Source organism: Mauremys reevesii, linkage group 6 (assembly GCF_016161935.1).
Source record: "Mauremys reevesii isolate NIE-2019 linkage group 6, ASM1616193v1, whole genome shotgun sequence".
NCBI lineage: Eukaryota > Metazoa > Chordata > Testudines > Geoemydidae > Mauremys > Mauremys reevesii.
In genome coordinates this window covers 66,932,562-66,957,294 of record NC_052628.1, presented here as the reverse complement: position 1 = coordinate 66,957,294, position 24,733 = coordinate 66,932,562, and the positions used below count along the sequence as shown (strand labels likewise).

Sequence of the window (24,733 nt, the reverse complement as noted above, 5' to 3'; positions counted from 1 at the left end):
ACCAAAAATCCACCAAGAAAGAAATCTTGACCTTGCGAGGTTTCTCTGTAGTGGGCTTTGGATCCTCTTCTTACCCATGAACTCTTGGAAATGGGGGCTAAGCTCACAGGGCCGGCTCCAGCATTTTTGCTGCCCCAAGTGACCAAAAAAAAAGAAAAAGAAAATAAAAGCTGCGATTGGCAACAATTCAGCGGCAGGACCTTTCCTCCAAGGGACCCGGACTTGCTTCCCTTTTCCATTGGCCGCCCCAAGCACCTGCTTGCTGCGCTGGTACCTGGAGCCGGCCCTGTAAGCTCAGCCTCAGCTTGCTTCAATTCCTACGTTTTGATAAGGAGGTAGAAGTCTGCAATCATCATCTCTACTGCTCCATCCACAGAGAGGAGCAACCTCTATCCACAGTACAGATGAAGTCATTTTATATATCCATAGGAGGTTTCTGTATTCATGCTGGAGGCTGGCATTTCACTACCATTTTTGCCTCTACATTGCATGCATCTCTTCCCTGTCACACACAAAGCAAACACAGGGAGTGCCAGCCAGGGAAGACACCAGCTGATTAGATCTCCACTCTTCTTAGCCGAAAGAAAGGAATGGGGAGATAAGAAAAAGAGAGACGGCATGTATTACAGGATTTTTTAAATCTTATGACAGGCTCCTGGGCCCCATATCACATCTTGGATATGGATGATATTAAACACAGTAGTGAAACATTTCACCAAGGCAACATCTGCAGGCTAAAGCATAAGATGTGAAGTGTCTTTGGAATACACATTGATGAATCCTTTTGAACTGATGCTGGTATATTCATAAGTTACAGTCTCAATAACATTTATATGAATGCTACGGAGGAATTAACAAAAGTATGGTAAATCCCAGAAGGGACCTCAAGAGGTCATCTAGTCCACCTCCCTGCTCAAAGCAGGACTGATCCCCAGACAGATTTTTGTGCCAGATCCCTAAATTTATTGAGAAGGGAATATCTTATCTGAACTCATGAAATTCTTGATGTCTTCCTCATGATATCTGCCAGGTTTAGCTCTGCTATAGGGAAATCATCCCGTAAATGGTCTCTCTTTCTCTTGCTGATTTATAATAATGATGCAGTTATTTAAAATAAGACCTTTTGCCTTTTAGGCCTGAAGATGAATGCTGTGAAATATTTTTGGGACAGCAGCAGGAGTATTTTTGGGAGTTAGCAGCAGGTAGACAAGGAAAGGTTTTGCCACTATAGTTAATATCAATTTAATATTTAATATATAAGGTAACAGTATGTAGCAGACACAGTGAAGGCTGGAACCCATTTTATCTGGAGCAAGTAGGAGCACAGTGCCATGCAGCGAATGAAAGTCTAAGTAAATACTAAGGAAACATTGCACATCTATTCAACAAGCTTTGTTAATATGATTTTTTTTAACAACTGTTGTAGCATTGAATTGAGAGGCAGCGTTCTTATTCATTATACTGTTTACAGGGGTCAGGTTCCTGCTGAGGCAGAGCTGAATTACTTAGGAGTGGCCAAATCACTGGAAATGTATGGAGTAGATCTCCATCCTGTCTATGTAAGTACTGTTTTAATTGAAGCTAAATATTTTAAATCTGATGGCATTACAAAAAGTCTTTTAAACTTAAATGGAAAGCTGTAATTATGATACTTAATAACCAAGTGGTATCTTTTCTTAAAAACTAAGTTTAAGAAATCCAAAGAAAAAAGTATTTTTGAGGAACATGGATCAATTCAGTTTATACCTAAGGAAGCCTAGTGGGTTTTGGATGAAAGAATGTGATTCTGTTTCCCTCTGAAAGACAATTAACTGTGCTGAACAAGCAATATGGATAACAAATGTAAGAATTTTAATATAAGTGTCAGAACAAGATAAAGGATATAATTGCCATGTTCAGAACAGGAAATGTGAAAATAATACAATAAATGAATGAGTGCTGAAAAGGCTTCAAAGTCATTGCAAATAATAGGTAACGAATAGCTGATTTGGGGCAAGAGTACATGGGACTTCAGAGGTTTGTTTTAATATTCATTGTGAAGGTTACTGAAGAGTCAGGGCATGTTTAAAAAAATCTCACTGCAATATCATGCAGCATTTCACATTTTTTATGCCCTCATATTGAAGATTACTCAATCTCTATTACAAAACAATATGTATGGCAGGATTCAAGCTTTCACTTGAAGGCTACAGTGCTCAGTCAACCTAGCAATTAAAAATTATTTTGTTTCAATAATTGTGCGTATGGCATTTTTTTTAAACAAAAGAATATCTCAAACTACAAAAATAAGTTGAATTGTGAGCTTTAATGGAAACATTGTGCTAATTTAAATTTAGCTAATTTAAATTTCAGTACTTTGAAATTTGTTAAAAGAAAAACCAAAGAAAGCCCCTAAAGATTAATGATGTAATTTGCTGAAAATTGCATCGCCCACTGGATGAGGTATTTCTTTGTTACTAAATCATGGATTGTGCTACTATTTTTGGACTTCATGCATATGCAGTATCATGTGCCCCTTCTGCTTATAGGAAGCTGGGAGACTTCATGGAACAGGTTTTTTTCCACTGCCAAGTTAGTCATATAAAATTTGTCTAGCCTGGAAAGGTTGTTTTGGCCCAGTCTTGTTTGGGCTGTACACGGAGATCCATAACTGGGCAGGGAGAATGCATTGTAATGTATCTCTGCAATCTGTTCACTGGTCCTTCTTCATCTAGCCATTGACTATTACTATTATTTAATATTCATATTACTGTAGTGCAAAAGCCCTCATTCAGGATCAAAACCCCATTGTACTAAGAACTATTCAGACCCGTACAGTGACATGGTTCCTTCCCCAAGGCATCTACACTCTAATTAAGCTCTCTATGAATAGTTTTGGAAGTTAGTCAGCTCACTGAAGAGCACTGAGAATGGCACATATGTTAACCGTAGATACAGAAATTGAGGGAGGTCATTCATTTGGATGTTCTCAATTAAGAATTTTTGCTTACTTAAACACACTTTCTATAGTCATTTGATCTCGTCACTGACGTCTTTATGGTCCAGGCTTTGCTGGTCTGGACCAATGGGGCTGCACCATATTCTTCTAAACAGGTAAATCAGTAAACAGACTAATCTTCTCTCTTGGATTTTTGATTCATTGCATGTCCCCATGAGCAGCCTCATGCTCTAAGATCTCCAGTCTTTATAGTACCTTCAGTATAGTAGGACATACCAAGACAATAGTGACCATTTATAAAGACAAAACATTAGGGCAAAAGTGCCTGGATAGTGAGACAGGGCTTTCCCAGACTGAGGCAGGATGTTCTTACTCTCCTGTTACCAGTCCCCTTCACATTGTGGGAATGGAGACCTGCCATGATATTCTCCTATAAGGGAACGAGTAGGAAACTTAGCCAACATTGGAGCCACTAGTGGGTCCTGGCTGAATTCTCTGCTGCTGGTGGACAAGGGGGGGAAGGGGAGCAATTCTAGTTAATCCACATCATCCAGAAAAGTCCATCAGGCCTGTTTCCATCCCTGTTCCTCAAGCTCAGTAGCTTCAAAGACATTTCATTGGTAGTGAGAAGGAAAGAGGACAACTACCTGCAGTCACTGCTAACTGGGGATGGGAGGGGAGTCACTAGGGATTGAGTTAAGTCATTGATCATTCTGCAGCAAAATTTGGATTCAGGTAAAAATTCCACCATGTTTTCCTTAGCAAATGCTCCCGAAACCGGAGCGCAACATAAAGGAATTCCCTGAAGAAACAAAGGAATCTTTCTGATGCTAGAAACATAGATGAGCCCTGTAACTCACAGGGAACACAGGTTAGCATGTTGTTGAAAACTGAGAGAACATACAACTGGCTTCTATCCATGATCGCAGCTGGATGCCACATAGAACTTTACTGAGTCAATCCCAGCAGTCATTTTAACTCTTGCCCAATACTGATGGATCCAAGAAAATTATGATGAAAATTCATTGTTTATGAGATTCTAAGTAGTGACTCAATGTAAACCCTACAAAGGTTTCAGAGAGTTTTCTTTCTCTTTCGTGCCCTGCCCAAAATATCAGGGGGTTTTAAACCTCAAAAGACCAATTTCTTCATGGCCTACAAATGCTTTGAAAGTGAAATACTAAGTAACAGCCCTGGTAGAGCCAGGAGGCTATATAGTGTTAATAAAGGATGCTTTCCTCCTTATTCCAGTCAGAGTCTCACCACAAATACCTTGGTTTGGCTCAGAGGCTATTCCTTGTCAGTTCTCATCTCTTCCCTTCAGGATTTCATCCTGTGTGATTTTGAATATTTACCATGAATTGTCGAGGCAGCTGCAATTTGCCATCAGAATTTTCATATTATCCTGTACCAAGTTGATTGGCTATATAGACCCCAACAACTCAAGAAGTATTTCTTATGGGGAAGGAACTGGGTCCCTCCTTATTATGGGCTTTGTTATCCATTGCGAGAAAAGTGCTCTGAATCCCTCATTGCAGTTGGTTTATTTAGGAACCCTCTCCAACATCATGAGGGCAACAGTATGTCAATAAGGAGAAGGTGTCTCCAATCATGTTACGGGGAAGCAGGTCAAACTAGCATTATACACCTTAATTCAAGAGTTACGGCATTTGTTGGGTGTCATGTCTTGATAGGGGATGTATTCTCTGGGTTTTATGCCTCTCATCTGCCCTCATGAAATCCTTTCTTTTCCAATGGAAAAATGGAGACCCTCGTGGCCCAGATCTTCCTGAAAGTGCTTGTTCATTTGTCCATGACATGGTGAGAAGTTCATGTTCATTTGTGAAAAACGTTGGCCTTTGTGGCTGGGCTGCACACATGGGTAGGCCAGATGGCAGAAATCTAAGTCAGCAGATCAGTCTTTGGGAGACGAAGGAGCAGCAAATTAATTTCAGATTGGTGGAGTCTCTTGCAGAAATACAATTTTAAGGTAGGAAATAATTTTTAGGGGGCGGGTTGGCATGATGGTGGTTCAAAAATTAGTTGGAAGGAAAGTACCAAGAAAGTGAGGGTTCAGAAGAACAGCCTGTAGAATATCTCAAGAGACCTCTCTTCTGCTGGAAGTCCTTTCTTTGTGCCTTGCCACATTGGTAGCTCCTACCTCCTTACACGTGATGGGGTTAACTAGTAGTATTTAAAAATGGCTGTTATTAAATGTGGTACATGGATGCTGGTTAGATCAGGAAGATGACTGGTTTCTGCATCTCCTTTTGATTACAGTTTTTGACCACTCCATGATTTCCCAGTATGATCATTACATTTTTCAGTTCTGTAGGGACCAGAAGTTAGTTGAGCAGACTGATGGTTCATGTGTCTTGGTTGGTATGGTATAATGAATCTATTCTAGCATTCAGAAGTATATTTATATTATGAGTAAATATTGTATCTTATGCAGTGTGAAGTTTTGACTGTAATTACTTTCTTTAGATTTTTAAAGTAGAGAAATATGGCAATTTAGTTGATTAATTGTTTCTCACTCTTACCTGATTCATGTAAGTAATCCTTACTTATGAGAGCAATCCCACGAAGGTTATAGGATTACTCCCACGAGTAAAGTTACTCAATGAAGAAAGAATTTTGTAGGATTGGGTGGCTAGCTTACTAAAATGATGATGATCATAATAACCACTTATACAGAGGTTTTCATCAGCAGATTTCAAAGAGCTTTACAAAGGAGGTCAGTATCATTATTCCCATTTTACAGATGAGGAGACTGAGGCACAGAGAGGTTAAAGTGACTTGCCCAAAGTTACCTAGCAGCAGAACCAGTATTAGAACCCATTTCTCCTGATTTCCATGCCAGTGCTCTATTCACCAGGCCACACTGCTTCTTAGATGAAATCTATAAAAATAAAATTGTGGTTGTAAGTAATAAAATGACATATGTTCTATTTTCCAGGGTGAAAACAAGTCTGAATATTTTTTAGGATTAACACCTGTAGGAGTTGTTGTTTACAAGAATAAAAAACAAGTAGGGAAGTATTTCTGGTATGTACAACATAATATTGCAGACTATTAAAATAATGTGGCTATAAGGAAAAATAAACTGAATACTGAATATATGTATGATATGACTGGTTAGTTTTATAAGAACTAAACTGATGTACTTGTTGGAATCACTGATCTTTCTGTCTAGATTAAATTGTCTATGTTCTGTTTCTAATATTGCAAGAGATGGGTTTAACTTTCCCTGCTCCCATTAAAGTGTTTAAGTAAATTTGTGGTCTCTAAGGTGCCTCAAGGACTCCTCGTTGTTTTTGCTGATACAGACTAACACGGCTACCACTCTGAAACTATTTTTCTCGTGAGTAATATATGTGGAGCACTGGCAAAAATGATCATATATGAATGGCTTACTGAAACTCTCCTTTCAATTTTTTTGTTTCTTCTTTGTGTCTTTCTGATGTGTTGGATTTAAATACCATAACATGTCTCTTTATCTTTTTTTCAACATTTAGGCCTAGAATTACAAAAGTTCACTTCAAGGAAATGCAGTTTGAACTTAGAGTGCTGGGAAAAGATGTAAGTTTTTATTTCAAGTTTGAAAGAAGAAACAGTGAAACTAATCAAGTTAACAGTTCGGTGCGTTCAGTGAAATGAAACTATTATTGCCAGTTTTGCTTTTAATCACCACCACAAAAACTCTTCTTATATTTAAATTTATTCCTAAATGTAATCTTTCTTGATGGGTATTTGTAGTTAGGGTTAAGTTTTCTCTCTTTCCCTTGTGCCTGTTCTTCACTTTCAGGAAAGCCCTACTGAAGCAGAGCAGAATGAGACTTTATAGTATATTATCAAGATTTGTTCTTCTATGCCATCAGTAAAGCCTGTGTTTTTAGAATATTGCAGAATGTCTATTCATGTACAAACAAGTCTGAGTTCTACTTTAAAGTAAATTACATATAGGTAATGCTGTAGTTACCATCTGATGGCACATGTATGTAGTAAGTATTTGTGTGAAATGCCTGGAATTATTTCAGACGTGTAACAAACTGAATGAGAAATCTGGAAGCTTGAGAAAGGAGACCTAGGTTTACGGTGTGGTTGACTCATAAACTTGTTGAAAGTTCTATATTGTGCTCATAATAGGCCATCTCTCTGATGGCATTTGGCAGTTTCAAGCCCTGACAGGTATTTTTAGAAAACTGTTTAAGAGAACAGCAAGAACAAGGGTGTGAAAGATCATTAAAATCTGCACTGCAACTGATGCGTCTTTGAAGTGTGATTGCAGTACTCTGTATTCTGGCAGTATAGGGAGATGCCAGAATGTCCAAACATATCCACCTTCCTGTTTTTGATACAAAGGAGATTGGTTGATGAAATAAATAATTGTGTCATTTGTCTTATCTTTCTGATTCTATATCATCATAATGCTGATTTATGCAGTTGCACACACAGATAAGCATAGCTGGCCAGTGTGGCCTGCCTGCTCCTAAATTCCAACATCATCATACTATAGGATATTCCCAAATTTATTCTATTCCCTTTATATCCTGGAATAAATGCCAGCACCCTGTCATTTCACAGGGAAACTGAGACAAGAATTTGCCATGTGATATGGGTGCAAAAAATGCCATTTCTGCATTGTGCTACATTCTGGGAGACATCCTACCCTGGAGGAGAAAGGGACTATTCCTTCTCCTTACAGATATAGTGTGACCAAACCTGGAATATTGCATTCATTTCTAGGCACCTCAATTTCCAGAAAGATAAGGGTGTTCCAGAACTTCACTCCTCTGATGGATTATTATTATTATTTATTATTATTATTATTATTATTATTATTATTATTATTATTATTATTTTTTATTATGGTTAGAAACCTTCAACTAATTTCAAGCCTAAACTTGTTGATAGCCAGTTTATATCCATTTGTTTTTGTGTCATCATTGGCACTTAACTTAAATAACTCCTCTTCCTCCATTGTGTTTATCCATTTGATGTATTACTAGAGAGCAATCATATCTCCCCTCAGCCTTTGTTTTGTTAGGTTAAACACGCCAACTTGAATCTGCTCTCAAAAGGTAGGTTTTCCATTACTCTGATCATCCTAGTAGCCTTTCTCTGCACCCCTTCCAGATTGAATTCATCTTTTTAAACATGGGAGGCCAGAATTGCACACACTATTCTGGATGAGGTCTCACCAGTGCCTGGTATGAGTGCAGTAACACTTCCTTATCTCTACTGGAAATACGTTGCCTGATGGATCCTAGGATTGCTTTAGTCTTTTTCATGGCCAAATCATTTTGGCATCTCATAGTCATCCTGTAATCAACCAATACACCCAGGTCTTTCTCCTCTGTTGCTTCCAACGGATACGTCCCCAGCTTATAGCAAAAATTCATGTTGTTAGTCCCGTAAGTGCATGACCTTGCACTTTGCACTATCAAATTTCATCCCATATCTATTCCTCCAGTTTTCAAAGTCTTCCAGATCTTCTTGTACGATATTCCTGTCCTCTTTTGTATTGGCAGTAACTCTCAAGTTTATGTCATCTGCAAATTTTAATGGCATGCTCCCATTTCTTGTGCCAGGGTCATGAATGAAAATGTTAAATAAGATTGGTCCCAAGACTGATCCCTGAGGAACTCCTCCAGTAACCTCTCTCCAGCCTGACTGTTCACCTTTCAGTAAGACTCCGTGTAGTCTCCCTTTAATCAGTTTCTTATTCACTTTTCAATTCTCATATTAATCCACATCTTCTCCAATTTAACTAATAACCTATGTTAAATTGTATCAACTACCCTACTGAAATCCAGGTAGATTAGAGCTACTGCATTTCCATTGTCTAAAAAATCAGTTACCTTCTCAAGAAGATGATCAGGTTGGTCTGGCACAATCTACCTTTTGTAAAACAATGTTCTGTTTTGTCCCAATTACTATTTGATGATATGGTCCATAATTAAGTAAATGAATTAATGCCCTATAATAATAATAATAATAATAATAATAACAAACTGATCCTGAATATATTAAATGCTTTATGTAGAACATAGTTTTAATATCACAATGGAAAGTCTGTAAACATTGTTATAATTATAGGCTTTAATTTATATTTTCAACTATTGACAGATGTGAAGTAAAAGCAATCAAACCCACTTCTCACAGATATACCAATGTAGGCAGAATAGTCTCTTAGTTACTTTTAGTACTTTGTGTTTGTGCATTGGTGCTGCACCTTAACAGTTACTTAATGGAAAACCTTGCTTGTTTTCAGTTTCTCCTTAAGGCAAATAAAAATTAAGGTTGAGATTTTTAGAGCTGTCTAAAGGATTTGGATGCCCAATTCCCATTAAAATGAATGGAAATGGACATCCAAATCCCTAGATGGATTTACACATTTCAGCCCAAATATACAGAGCACGGTCCTCAGGCTGGCTAAAGATTACAATATGGCGTTTTTGTGTCAGGGAAAATTATTTATCATTGATGCTTGTGAGCCTGTTGTTTACATCATTTGACTTTTCATAAACTCAGTGATTCAACAAGAACAAAATATTTACTGTTGCTGCATTTATAATGAAATTAAGAGCTTCACCTTCTCTGTTTCTTGTACTGAGATCTGTAGTGCTTCAGCAGTTCTCTTCCCTGAAAACCACTTGTATAATTATGACTTGTTTATTCTATTTCTGTAAACCCATTTCTGCTGTGTACTAATATTACTATAAGGTAATTGGATTTAATGTACTCCTAATTTATATCCTGTATCATTTAATTTTTTTCTCCATTACACTATCTACATTATTTTTTCTCATGCTTTTAAAAAATGGCAAAAATAGTATTTAACTGTCCCTGGCTTACTATTGCATAAGAGACCAGTTACTTGGATCAGCTGGCAGAAATTTTCTTGAATTGATGTTAGTCACTGGATCAATATAACATTGTCCCTCAAATTGAACTGTGCTCTGAATTCAGAAGTAAGAGCATGTGTTAAGCATTCCATGAAAGCTTTAAATAGCAGCCTGAAGGAGTGAGCCCTTCCCATTTATAGATTGCAAAAGAACAGTCTCTTGGTAAGACAAATAAAGTGAAGACAAATTCTGATGATAAACAAGTATATTTTGGTTGAGCTCCCCTTGGGAAAACTACTGAGTCTGATTGTTGCCATGTGCAATCCTCCTTAGGGTGAAAGTTAGCTGTGCACACTTTTGTTGAAATTCACCCAGGAACATAGGTGGCCACAGAAAGTCCGCCATGCAGCAGGATCGTTGTGATTACACTACATGTGAATGGGTAACACTTCAGTGGGTGCACAGAGGACACTGCACCTCCTGAATGTGACAGAACTGGGTTCCACACTAGCGATGCATAGGCCACTACAGAAAAGGGCTGAAGGAATGGGCAAAGAAATGGAAAAAAACTGTGGTTACATGTATTCAAGGAATGTTTTTAGACCAGTGTTCAGGAATCACAGGCTCTGGTACAGCAACTGCAAAGAGGATATGTATCTGCTCTGGCCACAGGTTGAGATGTTTATTCTGTACTCATACACACCAGCATTGTTCTCTCTTCCAAGCCCTTTTATTTGGGCATGGTATGTGGGAGTGACGTGTATGTGAGAGTGAATTAAACCCACTTACAGGAGAAAGTACCCTTAAATCTTGACTGTAGCAGGGTCTTTGACAGGTTCTGTGAATAGTGCACATGAAAAGTATTTATACATGCAGAATATCTTACTATACTTTTCACTATTTCCCTTCTTGAAACTAGAGCTGTACAGAGGATGGAAATTCCATTTTGCAAAGGATTTTTAAATTTTGATTAGTTTTTAATCAGAATGAAACCTGAAAATATCTAAATTCTCCACAAAGGAAAATTCTGAAAAAACAAACAAATACTGCTTCAGATCAATCAAAATGTTTTGTTTTGAGAAAATTGAAACATTTGTTTTGATTTTAATTTTTTGTTGCATTATAATATAACCCAAAATTTAAAACAAACAAAACAAAGTCATTTCAAAATGAAAAATGTTTCATACTGACAATGTCAAAACAGGATGTTTTGACACTGTCAGAAACTAGGGTTTTTTCAGTTTTCTCCAATATGAAATTTTGGCAAAATTAGCATAATTTTATGAAGTGTTGAGATTTTGATGGAGTTGCATTTTCCAAAGGAAAATAGGCCTATCAAAGTTTTCTGACCAGCTTTTCTTGAAATCTGCACCTTCTGTACATGGTAGTAACTTCCTGTAGATGCTGAATTGAATTAAAGGTTGTTTGCTTGAGGGATTAAGCTCTGATTTACCAGATGTGTTTGAAGAACTCATAGTTCAAATGTCTGTAATAAGTTGTGATCAGTGAAAAACTCAGGAATGAGTCATTTTAACTACTGATTGGCTCACACATGCCAGACTGGGCCTTTCAAGATGCCTCTCTGGGCTGGATACACAAGTCCAGCGAGGCTATGCTCAGTGCTGAATCCAAGGACTTCAGGGACAAAACTAGTCAATTGTGGAAGTTAGAGCAGTATCAGGACAACTCCAAACTACAGCAGATCTAAGGGCACCCTAAGGGCCATTCCTTTGGCCAGGTTGTCCTGAGTGCAAGGTTTTATTTTTATTTGTGTGACTTTTGTCAGGAATGCCTACAGCTCTGGATAGGGTCCTTTTTCATCACTGTTAGAAATCTAAATCAATATATTAATAAGCTGGTTCAGCCATACCCCTTCCTGCCCTGCCACACTGTGGGTACGTCTACACTACAGGATTATTCCGATTTTACATAAACCGGTTTTTAAAAACAGATTGTATAAAGTCGAGTGCACGCGGCCACACTAAGCACATTAATTCAGCGGTGTGCGTCCATGTACCGAGGCTAGTGTCGATTTCCGGAGCCTTGCACTGTGCTATCCCGTAGCTATCCCATAGTTCTTGCAGTCTCCCCCGCCCATTGGAATTCTGGGTTGAGATCCCAGTGCTTGATGGGGCAAAAAACATTGTCGCGGGTGCTTCTGGGTACAGCCTCACCCCTCCCTCCATGAAAGCAGCAGCAGCCAACCGTTTCGCGCTTTTTTTCCTGGGTGAACTGTGCAGACGCCATAGCACAGCAAGCATGGACCCTGCTCAGCTCAAGACAGCAATCATGGTTTTAAAAACCTCACGCATTCTCGTGCACTCAATGCTGAACCAGGACCTGCAAAGCCAGGCGAGGAGCCGGCGGCTACGGCAGCGCGGCGACAAGAGTGATGAGGACATGGACACAGAATTCTGTCAAACTGTGGGCCACTGTGCTTTGGAGATCCTGCTGGTAATGGGGCAGGTTCTAGCCATTGAATGCCGATTTTGGGCCCAGGAAACAAGCACAGACTGGTGGGACCGCATAGTTTTGCAGGTGTGGGACAATTCGCAGTGGCTGCAAAACTTTCGCATGCGGAAGGGCACTTTCATGGAACTTTGTGACTTGCTTTCCCCTGCCCTGAAGCGCCAGATTACCAAGATGAGAGCAGCCCTCACAGTTGAGAAGTGAGTGGCAATAGCCCTCTGGAAGCTTGCAACGCCAGACAGCTACCGGTCAGTCGGGAATCAATTTGGAGTGGGCAAATCTACTGTGGGGGCTGCTGTGATGCAAGTAGCCAAAGCAATCACTAAGCTGCTGCTACGAAAGGTTGCGACTCTGGGGAATGTGCAGGTCATAGTGGATGGCTTTGCTGCAATGGGATTCCCTAACTGTGGTGGGGCGATAGATGGAACCCATATCCCTATCTTGGCACCGGAGCACTAGGGCACCCACTACATAAACCGCAAGGGGTACTTTTCCATGGTGCTGCAAACACTGGTGGATCACAAGGGACGTTTCACCAACATCCACGTGGGATGGCCAGGAAGGGTTCATGACGCTTGCGTCTTCAGGAACACTACTCTGTTTAAACGGCTGCAACAAGGGAATTACTTCCCAGACCAGAAAATAACAGTTGGGGATGTTGAAATGCCTGTCGTTATCCTGGGGGACCTAGCCTACCCCTTGATGGCATGGCTCATGAAGCCATACACAGGCAGCCTGGACAGTAGTCAGGAGCTGTTCAACTACTGGCTGAGCAAGTGCAGAATGGTGGTAGAATGTGCATTTGGCCGTTTAAAGGGTGGCTGGCGCACATTACTGACTCGCTCAGACCTCAGCCAAACCAATGTCCCCATTGTTATTGCTGCTTGCTGTGTGCTCCACAATCTCTGTGAGAGTAAGGGGGAGACCTTTATGGTGGGGTGGGAGGCTGAGGCAAATCACCTGGCCGCTGATTACACACAGCCAGACACCAGGGCGATTAGAAGAGCACACCAGGAAGCGGTGCGCATTAGAGAAGCTTTGAAAACCAGTTTCATCATTGGCCAGGGTACAGTCTGACTGTTGTGTTTCTTTCTTCTTGATGAAACCATCCCCCCCCTTGATTGACTCATTCACTGTAAGCCACCCATCCCCCCTTCGATCACAGTTTGCTTTCTAAGGAAATAAAGTCACTCTCGTTTAAAAGTCATGTATTCTTTATTACTTAATTATAAAAAGAGGGAGAGAACTGACAAGGTAGCCTGGGTGCGGTTTCGGAGGAGAATAGTAGGGAAGTAAAAGGCCACTATAAAAATTTCATAATTTCATAATAATGAAAGCCTTTTGGTTGGGCTGTACACTGGGGTGGAGTGGGCGGGTGCACGGAGTCTACCCCCACGTGTTCTTACTCGTCTGGCGGGTGAGGAGGCTAAGGAACATAGTGAGGCGGGAGGGTGGTTATACAGGGGCTGCAGCGGCACTCTGTGATCCTGCTGCCGTTCCTGAAGCTCCACCATACGCCGGAGCATGTCAGTTTGATCACGCAGCAGCCCCAGAGTTGCATCCCGCCACTGCTGATCTTCCTGCCGCCACCTCTCATCTCGAGCATCTCTCCTCTCATCTCGAGCGTCGCTCCTGTCCTCACTTTCGTCCCTCCTATCCTCACGTTGGTCCCTCCTGTCCTCACAGTCACTGGCATCTTTCCTGTACTTTGCTACCACTTCCTTCCACTCATTCAGATGCGCTCTTTCATTGCGGGTCACTTCCGTGATTTCCAAAAACATTTCTTCTCGCGTCTTTTTTTTTCCACTGCCTTATCTGAGATAGCCTTCGGGACGGAGTAGGGATGCTTGAAAAATTTGCAACTGCATGAGGGAGGGAAAAAAGGGAGAGAAATATTTAAAAAGATACATTTTAGAGAACAATGGTCATACTCTTTCACGGTGAACAACACTATTCACCTTACATAGCACATGTGTTTTCACTACAAAGTCGCATTTTGCATCTTAATATTGTGTGTCTGCGGCTTTGGTGTTACAGACGCAGGTCCGGGCATCAGAATTCTGCTTGCATGTGGCCATGGTAAGCCATTGTCTTTCGTCTTCTGCAGCCTTCATCTATCCAGCGCCCTCCTTTCCCAAATAGCAAGCAAAGCCCATTGAGTGCTGCTTCTTTCCTGTTAACGTGCAGCAGCAGAAACCACCCTGTGGCTGGTATCATGGAAGATCACTGCTAAACACCCCCCTTTCCACCACCACCCCCAACCGCGTGGCTGGTAGCAGGAAAGATCCCTGCTAGCCAAACGTGGAAAAGCTCAGCGCCAATCGCGTCCCCACCCCCCGTTCCCCCCTCTTGGCTACCTGCAGGGAAGGATTTCTTTTAAGCAACAGGCAAACAGCCCAGTAGGAATGGCCATCTCTGTCCCCTTACTTAAATTCCTGAATTTCAACCAGGTTACCATGAACGATATCACTCTCCTGAGGATAACACAGCGAGATAAAGAACGGATGTTGCTTGAATGCCAGCAATCACCGGGACCATACGCAGCTAGGCTTTGTCATGCAATGATACCAGATTACTTGCTACATGCATGGCGTGGTCAAGTGTCCTACCATGGAGGACGGAATAAAGCAGCACTGCCCAGAAACCTTCTGCAAAGGCTTTTGGAGTACCTCCAGGAGAGCTTCATGGAGATGTCCCTGGAGGATTTCCGCTCCATCCCCAGACATGTTAACAGGCTTTTCCAGTAACTGTACTGGCCGCGAATGCATCCCAAGTCCTCAGGCCAAATTAATCATTAAAAAACGCTTGCTTTTAAACCATGTCTTATATTTACAAGGTACACTCACCAGAGGTCCCTTCCATGGCTTCATTGTCTGGGATAGTGGCTTGGGAGGGCTGGAAGGGTAATTCCATCGGGGTGAGAAAAAGCTCCTGGCTGTTGGGGAGAACGGAGTGCTGTGTGCTCTCTACAAGCTCCTCCTCCTCTTCCTCCTCATCTTCCCCATCCGCAGAATCCTCAGCCATGGCTGCAATTACCACCCCTACCTCGGAATCCACGGACAGGGGTGGGGTAGTGGTGGCGGACCCCCCCTAGAATTGCATGCAGCTCAGTGTGGAAGCGGCATGTTTTCGGCCCTACCCCGGACCTTCCGTCTGCTTCTTTGGTTTTCTGGTAGGCTTGTCTGTGCTCTTTAACTTTCACACGGCACTGTACTGAGTCCCTGGTGTGGCCTCTCTGCATCATGGCCTTGGAAATTTTTTCAAATGTTTTTTCATTTAGTCTTTTGGAACGGAGTTCTGTTAGCACTGAATCCTCTCCCCATATAGCGATCAGATCCAGTACCTCCCGTGCAGTCCATGCTGGAGCTCTTTTTCGATTCTCAGGAGACTGCATTGTTACCTGTGCTGATGAGCTCTGCGCGGTTACCTGTGCTGATGAACTCTCCACGCTGGCCAAACAGGAAATGAAATTCAAAAGTTCGCGGGGCTTTTCCTGTCTACCTGGCCAGTGCATCTGAGTTCAGATGGCTTTCCAGAGCGGTCACAATGCACTGTGGGATAGCTCCCGGAGGCCAATACCGTCGATTTGCGACCACACTAACCCTAATCCGACATGGCAATACCGATTTGAGCGCTACTCCCCTCGTCGGGGAGGAGTACAGATATCGGTATTAAGAGCCCTTTATATTGATATAAAGGGCTTTGTTGTGTGGACGGGTGCAGCGTAAAATCGGTTTAACGCTGCTAAATTCGGTATAAACACGTAGTGTAGACCAGACTTAGTGTGCTGGGGTGGGGAGGGGTGCACGAGGGAGAGCCATGGAGCTGTTTGTGCAGCTCTTCATCTCCTTTCTGCCTCATCTGTGGCATAAAAGAGACAGAACCCGGGCAGAAGATCTGGCCCTCTCATGCTAGCTGCAAATTTAACTTAAAATCCCATCCAGAAAAATAGAGTAATTTGTTCATGTTACTTAAGAATTACAAACAGTGGGTCAGTTTACACAAATTGAAACCAATGGGGTGGTATGAGTGTAAGCAAGTGCAGAGAATTTGATCCACTAACTAGAGAGTTTTGTATGTGTCTTTTTCTCCCTGCTTACCCACTCAACCATCTGCTACTTGTAGCAGTAACAGTTGTGTAGTGGTTAATAGGTGAATCACCACTAAACAGCCTTCTGTTTAAAGTGCAGTGGAATAAAATTCCTTGGCAAACCTGAAGTGGTGGCTTAATTTTCAGGTTTATTTTTTAAGCCTTTTGTGAGTTATTGTTTAGTAAAGTTTTTGTATTGTTACTTTATGAGGCTAAGGTACTTTAAATCTTGAAGTGGTTATGCACTATTATGCATTATTATTTTGATACTTGAGCTGTATGATGTACTTTAAGATAATTATCTTCTTGACTGTAGAGTTGAGGTGACCTTGTGTAACCCGTAATACAGTCTTGATTGCATAAGCTAGGATTGGTATGCATTAGGTAAATGCATTAAAAAAAAACACCCTTAAAAACATTTTCTGTTGGAGGAAACAAATGATAATCTCCAGGTATGTGTCTAACTTGGCAAAGAATAATGTTTCGCTCTCAGCAACTGTTTCCAAATATGTATATTCCGCTATTGTTCATCTTACTGAAGCAGAGTGGCAATGTATATGTGGCCAGATCTTCACCGGCACTGAGTTTACACTCGATTCATCTGACAAGAGTGGGGAGAAGGAGAAGTTACTGTAAATCACTTTTCTGCTTCTATGAACCTGGTCTGGCTGGGGGCCAAAATAGTCCCTGTCATAAATTAGTGTAGCCTAAGGGTTACTGTATGTTATGTTGACTGGTGCAGTCCCATAGGGTCTGATCAGTCTGTCAATTTACGCCAGTTGAGACTTTGGTGTATACATTTTAATGTTGACACAGTCATAACATCCTAAAATCTGCTTCTCTTGTTTCACTTTTTTTAAAAAAACTGGACACTTCATTAAAAATCCTAGCTCTGGATTTGTCACACACAATAAGAGTGAATTGGATTTTGCAGTAGGTGGAATCTTGCTCCTGATTGCCAGAGATTCACATGTTGTATGATTCTCCTATTGTATGTCCAATATGGCAGATTTGGAATGCAATACCCCCCAGACCCCAGTAATATCTGAGATCATATTTTTTATTAATTGCAGGAATATATTGTTGCAAAGTAAACATAAGTATCATCTATACTCTGCAGCACATCAGTCTCTTTAGATGAAAGAGTTTCATCTCCCAGTTTCCAGTACTTGCAGTGGTGATGATTCCTATTGCAGGCCCCTCTTTTTGCTGTAATGTCTTTAGGAAAAAGGGTCTCCAGCTTTCTGGAGGCATATTCAGTCCTTGGTAACTTCACCTAAATATTCCAGCCATCAGTGTAATCTTCTGCGGTGGAAAATATAAATAAAATCTCTCAAAGAATGAAGTGGCTCAGGTATATCCCTAATGTTTTTGTCACTGTCAGAGAATGAAACTTTAGTTAATTATTCCAATAATCGGTGCCCCCCCACACCCCATTATTATTATTGTTTATTGCTGGTTTCATGTTTGAAGAAAGGCTTTCAAGCAAGTAATTTGTAACTTTCATGAACTGCCTGACAACCTTTAATAAGGGATGTAATCTATTTATTTATTAGGAGTGAGATTTTGGATTCTGGGGAATGCACTAGATTAATTCATGATTTGCAGGTTTGTTTGCAAATCATAGCTGTGGTTTAAATGAAAAATGTGAGTAACCTGAATGGACTATTCATGCACGCCCACACATCATGCTGTATGTGCAGGCATCCATTTTATAAAACCAGCTACTAAAAATAAGATAGGTAAAATTCCATTTATAAACACTTGTTATATGTTATCAGATTATTGAGGAAACTCTTTTAGGACCTGAGTCTGTCACTCATATTGAGTGATAATTTACTACATGAATCCCATAGAAATCAGTGGGACTACTCAGGTAGTAAGGTACTATGTACTCAGTGTGACAGAACTAGGCCCTTAATAAGTTAACTGGATAACAGATAGAGTTTAAGGTTATTCATGTTGAGTCTTGAATTTTATTATTTGTTGAAAAAGATTAGTATAATCCTGGAAGACTTATTTTAATGTCAATAGACAAGATCTTCAAACATGAGTGTCTAAAGGTAGGTTTCTAATTCTGAGTTTAGAGAGACAAGGTGGGTGAGGTAATATCTTTTATTGGACCAGCTTGTGTGTTGGTGAGACAAGCTTTTCAGCTTACATAGAGCTCTTCTTAAGGATCTTCTTCAGGACCTGAAGAAGAACTCTGTGTAAGCTCGAAAGCTTGTCTCACCAACAGAAGTTGGTCCAATAAAAGATATTATATCACCCGCCTTGTCTCTCTAATATCCTGGGACCAACACAGCTGTAACAACACAGCATACAACAATTGAGTTTAGGCACTTTGGCCTGATTTGCAAAGATGCCTAAATATGGATTTAGTTCTTAGGATCAGTGCTTATTTGTAATGAAAGAGGTGCTGGGGATCAAGCAATTAGGTTCTGGGGCTCAAGCAATTTTTTTACTTTCATAACTCAGGCAGCAAGCACAGAGGTTCTGGGGCGATGAACTGCCAAGCCTAGTGGTGCCAGGGCTCGGCCCTGGCAAGCCCTGGCAGAAATAGAGCGCTGCTTAGGATCTTGGCTTTAGTGTGCATATTTTGAAAATCTTGGCCTAGGTAGACAACATTACAAAAAGGGGGAATCCTTTCCTCCCAAATCCTATCTTCTAGCTAGCTAGCCACTTAATGTTGAAATTCCTTTTGTGCCAGATATGCACAGTTGATTCATTTGCTGAACATACTACTGTACATACCAATTTATTTCATAGGCTGGGTTTTGAATGCAATCTATCAGAAAGGAAATGTATAGCTCAGTTTAGAATCACTTTATTAGACAATGGAGTTCTCAGTGTGTGCGTAGTGAAGGTTGGTATTAGCAGTAACACACACAAACCAGGGTCTGCACAGACTGCACAGATTTGTGATTTCCTGCAAAACAAAATATTTAAAAATATATACTAGGTGCGTGGTCACACTTCCATCTATTGTAACATGTATCCCAGGAATGATGTTTCAGTAAGCAAAGAAAATAAAAAAATACAGACCTGTTGACATCATTTGAGGTATTTTATGATTTGTAAATTTCTCTTCTCCTCCTCCTTCTCCTTCTCCTCCATCATCATCATCATCATCTGGCTTCTTTATACCATATATGGCAGTGATAGTAGAAGCTGATAGCAATCTCCCATCTGACTGATTTCCATCTGTGTCTAGCTAGTTTTTAAGTTTTGAGCATTCATTTTTCACTTTTCTATCTGTAGAAGCCTTCCCAACAATTGCTATCTTCCAAGATTTTCTGTCTTCTGCTCCCTTTCCCACATGTTTGAAAACATTGCATTCTATAATTAGTTAATTTTCTTCCTGTTCTCTCTTTCTTTGTGTCACTTCTTCCAGTTGTCTTCTTGATTTCCAGGTTTAATTTCCCCCTCTTTGTGTGTCCTTTTGCTTTGATTTAGTCCACCCCACCTGCTTTATTCTTGCCTTCATTTATGTTTTTTCTCTGCTCCCTGTTGTCCTTTCCTCTGTGCATTAGTAAATAAAGCCTTTGCAAGATCCTAGTCACTGACTTGCACATAGTTTTACTAATGTCATTTGCCCAGGACCTGCTTGTTTATAAGTATTAAGTTATAAATGTTACTTACTTGTACTGTCTGAAGTTTCAGATAAATTGAGTGTTGTAATCTCACACACATTTTAATGTAATAAAATGAAAAATTATTTTGAGGGGAAATGTGTGCTTTTGATTGGCCTTCTAAGGTGTGGTTTGAGAAAACATCCCTAATAGAATATATGAAAAAATATGGGTTTTTGCTAGTAAAATACTTGTCAGTAATATAATACATAAAACCAGAAGTGACAAACAAAGTATTTTAAGGACCTACCGTTCTTTTCTTCTTTCAGTTTCTGTGATTCTATTTTAAATTAAACAGTTTTATATATTTCTAGGGCCTGCTTCTCCTCTCACATACACCAGTATGTCATTGTTGACCTCAGTGAAGTTTCTTCTGATTTACACTGGCACAAGGGAAAGGAGAATCAGGCCCCACATGTGTAGTTCGACAAGTGAAAATCCACTCCATAGGAAGAATCTTTCATAGTAATGTTGTCTCTCTTTATTTCAGTGCAATGAAACGTCCTTCTTTTTTGAAGCACGTAACAAAACCACATGTAAACATCTTTGGAAATGCTGTGTAGAGCACCATACGTTCTTCAGGTGAGTGGAGGTAAAGTTATTAAGGTTTTACTATGTTATGACAACAGAAGATAAATGTGCTGGCTGAGATTCTTGCTGCACCTCTCAGAAACATAGCACAGACTCTCAGCACAGGGGGTGAGAGGTTAGGGTGGCCGTAAGACACTCTTGTGCCCTCCTGATTCTGGGCTCCTCTGTGAGACATGCCCTGCCCAAGTCTCTTTCCAGGTCTCTTTTTTATTCTTCTACTATAGAATGTAGGCAAAAACATCAAACACAAAAAGCATTTCCTCTGCTCACCTTGGGCTGTAGCTCCCAGAGGCTTTTGACTCTCGCAGTGCTGAAAAGGGGATACACCCAGGGCTGGCTCCAAGCACCAGCGAAGGAAGCAGGTGCCTGGGGTGGCCAATAGAAAGGGGCGGCACTCTATCCGTTATTGGGGCGGCACGTCCGGGTCTTTGGCGGCAATTCGGCAGCAGGTCCTTCACTCTGTCTCTTCCTCTTCGGCGGCACTTCGGCGGCGGCTCAATTGTTGTTTATTTTTCTTCGCTGCTTGGAGCGGCAAAAAGGCTGGAGCCAGCCCTGGATACACCCTTCCTTTCAATCCCCCTGCTTTGGGGCCTACTGCAGAAGCCCACCTCCCTCCTGTAGTTCCCACTCAACTAACCTCTCTCAGCCCCTCTATAAGGCACACCTGAACCCCTGCTCCCTGGCCCCTTCCCCATCTAGGTCTGATAAATTGAACAGAGCAGGTTGGCCCCAGGTGTCCGGGACCTCAAAGGGACAAGCTGGACTGTTGTACTGCATGACAGCGTACAGCAAATCCTGAGTTGTATGTATGCATCTTCAAATTATATGGGCATGTCCCTGTGCAAAGCAAGTTTCAGTTGGAAGCAAGTCAGTTCAGTTGTGTTACAAACCCCTGTAAAAGTCCTGCCCTGATAATTTTGCAACACTGACATGCCCTTAACAATGGGCACAATGCTCCCTTAGACGTGTTCTCCCAATGTAAAGATGAGGAAGCTCCATGACTTCACACTCTCAGAATTTATTCACCATTCTTTCATGGGATAGAAGTCCAAAGACTTTTCCCACCCCAAAGAAGTGGCAAGGTCTTTGGACCTCCAAAACTGTGGCACTTGGGGGAGTAACAGGAGGCAAGGGCCATTCAAGACCCTGTAGCTTTGCACTGCCTCCTGTTCCTCAGCTAATATGGGAGCTGTGCTGCTGGCCCTCTTCCCCCCTCAGCAGCTGATCCCAGTGCATGATTCAAGGGTAATCCATGTTACAAAGGAGGAACTTGCACAAGTTAACAGCGACTCAGGCCTAGTCTACTCTACACTGCAGCATTAGGTCGACCTAAGGCAGCTCACATAAATCTGACTATGTCAGTGCATACCCTACAGCCTTGCTCCCGACGATACAAGTGCCATCCTACACCGACATGATAACTTCACCTCCACGAGAGGCGTAGGGCTTATGTCAGTGTAGTTAGGGCGACACAGTGTTCCTGTCTGTAGACCAGTGTTCCCCCAAACAGGGGGTGTGTGTGACCCCAAGGGGGGTGCGGAGGAATGTTCGAGGGGGCTTTGCTAGAGTCATGAAATTGACAAGAAAGCCAGCTCCCCGGTCTCTGCTATAAGCCAGGCTGCCACCCAGGCTCCCGCTCAGGCTGCTGCCTGGGCTCCCCACAGGGAGCCCTGCTTCCCCCTGAGGTTCCAGCCTCCTGCTCCCAGCCAGGCTGGTACCCAGGCTTCCAGCTCCCTTCTCCGATCTGGGCAGCTGCCTGGGCTCTCTGCCAGGAACAGAGCAGCCACACCAGCTTCTTAGCTCCCTGCTGGGAACAGGGCAGCCGACTGGACATGGGGTGCAGATCTCCTTGCTGGGTGCCTGGCTTCCCCCAGGCTCTTGGCTCCCCACCAGGAGCATGGCAGCCGACTGGACATGGGGTGCAGATCTCCTTGCTGGGTGCCTGGCTTCCCCCAGGCTCTTGGCTCCCCACTGGGAGCATGGCAGCCGACTGGACTCTGTGTGTGAATCTCCCCGTCAGGAGCCCAGCTGCTCCCCGTCCACTCCCAGGCTCTTGGCTCCCCGTTCCCCGGCAGGAGCACAGCAGCCAGCTGGACTCTGGGCATAGATGTCCCTGCTGGGAGCCCGGCTGTACCCCCTGGGCTCTTGGCTCCGTGCTCCCCATTGGTGTAGTGTAGATATGCCCTCAGTCAGCATTAACTTTTATGGGGATTGTGACAGGGCAACATCCTGTTCCTGTCTTCTGTTCTGTCTACACAGACTCTGAGACTTTCCGTTGTTAAACACCCAAGCACAGTTCAGTTACATTAGCTCTTCCCACCACCTTATTGATCCATACACAATAATTATTTATAGTGTCAGTTTCTCCTCAGTTCTTTGCCAAAGAGAGGGAAGAGATCTTGCTACCCAGAGACCTTTCCAGGCTCTGCTAGCCTGCCTCCCTCTCCTGTGCTGCCTTATACATGCTGTGTTAATGGACCAATTTGCTTGTTAGTCCTCCCCTAGCCCGTTCAAATCCATTAATTAGGCCCCATTAGGTTCACTCTGGGGGAAATTAATTGGTATTTAAATGACCAGAGTGCTGGCTCAGCTGTTGGTTCCCAGGACTTTACACAGGGATGTTCTGTGGGGTTTGGGTAAGGGTGATGGCACAGAAAGAACCCGTCCATCTAGATCTAGCCTCACCTGCATGGATTCATGGAGCACGCATGGAGCACGCATGGAGAGCCTGCCATGACATGGGGATAAGGAGGAGCTTATAGAGGAGCCATGCTTCCCCTTTTGGACCTGCAAATTTGTGCCCACAACTTCTGTTACAAGTGGAGGAGATTACTCTGTCTTATAATAGAATTGCATTATCCTAAAACCATTCTACATGGACATTAATTATGGTAGTTTATTTACTATATATTTTAGTGTATGTAATTTTACTGTGTCGTTTTATTTTTAAAATAATGTAGAATGCCAGAAAATGAGTCAAACTCTCTGTCAAGAAAATTCAGCAAGTTTGGATCCGTAAGTTATAAACATCGGTACAGGTAAATCTGTTTCACCTTAAAATCTTTACATTCAGATCATTTCCCCTCAGAAAAACTGTTAACAATAACATTCCAGTTCACAGATTAAACAATGTGAGATGCAGGGCCAGATTTTCTGGTCTGACTTAGCTGTGCTCAAAGCAGGAACTGGGAAGGAGGCAATGAGGCAGGGGCCAAGGTTGCCTTTGTGGCTCCCTGATCCCTGGGGCTAGATGGGGGCCAGTACAGCCCATAGCACAACATAGAGGAGCCTCAGGAATGTTCTAAATTACACCCAGCCCATGGCCTGAAGGGGCTGTTTTAACAAGTGTGGACCACCAGGGCACAGAAGGACCCTGGCCACGATCCTTATGCAGAGATCTTTCAGTAGGGATGGCACAGAGCAACAGGGAAATCCACCAACTATGGGCATCCCTCAGGAAGCCAGTTAAACTAGCTTTAAAGCCCCTAGTGGTGCCAGAGCAGTACAAATGAGCCACAGTGGGGCTAAGCTTTTTGGTTAAGCTAGGGGTAGATCAAACCCATCTGGTGAATTTAAGGTTTCCTGTCTAATGGTTGGGGCACAAGATTTGGGGCCAGAAGACCTGTGCTTTAGACCCAGCTTTGCCACATATATGCTGTGTGACCTTCAGTAAGTCAGCTATGGTGTGATTTTCAGAAGTGCTGAACACTTGCAGCTCCAGTTAACTTTCGTGTGAGCTGCAGGTATTCACCACCTATGGAAATCAGGCCACTTACTTTTCTCAGGCCTGATGACATCAGTCAAGAGTGTGAAAAATCCACACCACTAACCAAAGTAGCTATGCTGACCAAACCCCCAGTGTAGATGCAGCGCGGTCAATGGAAGAATGCGTCTGTCAGCCTAGCTACCATTGTTTGGGGAGCTATTGTTCCTACACTGGCGTAAAAACCCCTTCTGTCAATGTAGATTGTGCCTATGCTGTGTGGGGTTTTGCCAGCATAGCTATGGTGAAGGAACTATGCCAGTATAGTCCCTACAGTGTAGCCATACCTTCAGTGTTAGTTTCCCCATTTGTCAAAGGGAGATAAAAACACTTTTTCATCTTTGTAAGGTGTTTAGAAACATTTGAATAGAAAGTGCAATACAAGTCTTAAGTACTATA

General features: G+C 42.1%; 1 protein-coding gene across 2 annotated transcripts in view; it reads left to right on the top strand.

The window, feature by feature from the left end:
• The window catches only part of EPB41L4A (erythrocyte membrane protein band 4.1 like 4A), a 201,948-nt gene that overhangs the window by 118,525 nt on the left and 58,690 nt on the right, over positions 1-24,733 (top strand). For both annotated transcript variants that reach the window (XM_039544525.1, XM_039544524.1), the window contains exons 8-12: positions 1,472-1,559; positions 5,898-5,986; positions 6,457-6,520; positions 20,471-20,562; positions 23,532-23,609. In XM_039544525.1, coding sequence (XP_039400459.1) covers positions 1,472-1,559; positions 5,898-5,986; positions 6,457-6,520; positions 20,471-20,562; positions 23,532-23,609 — 411 coding nt within the window. The remainder of the gene's footprint in view (positions 1-1,471; positions 1,560-5,897; positions 5,987-6,456; positions 6,521-20,470; positions 20,563-23,531; positions 23,610-24,733) is intronic.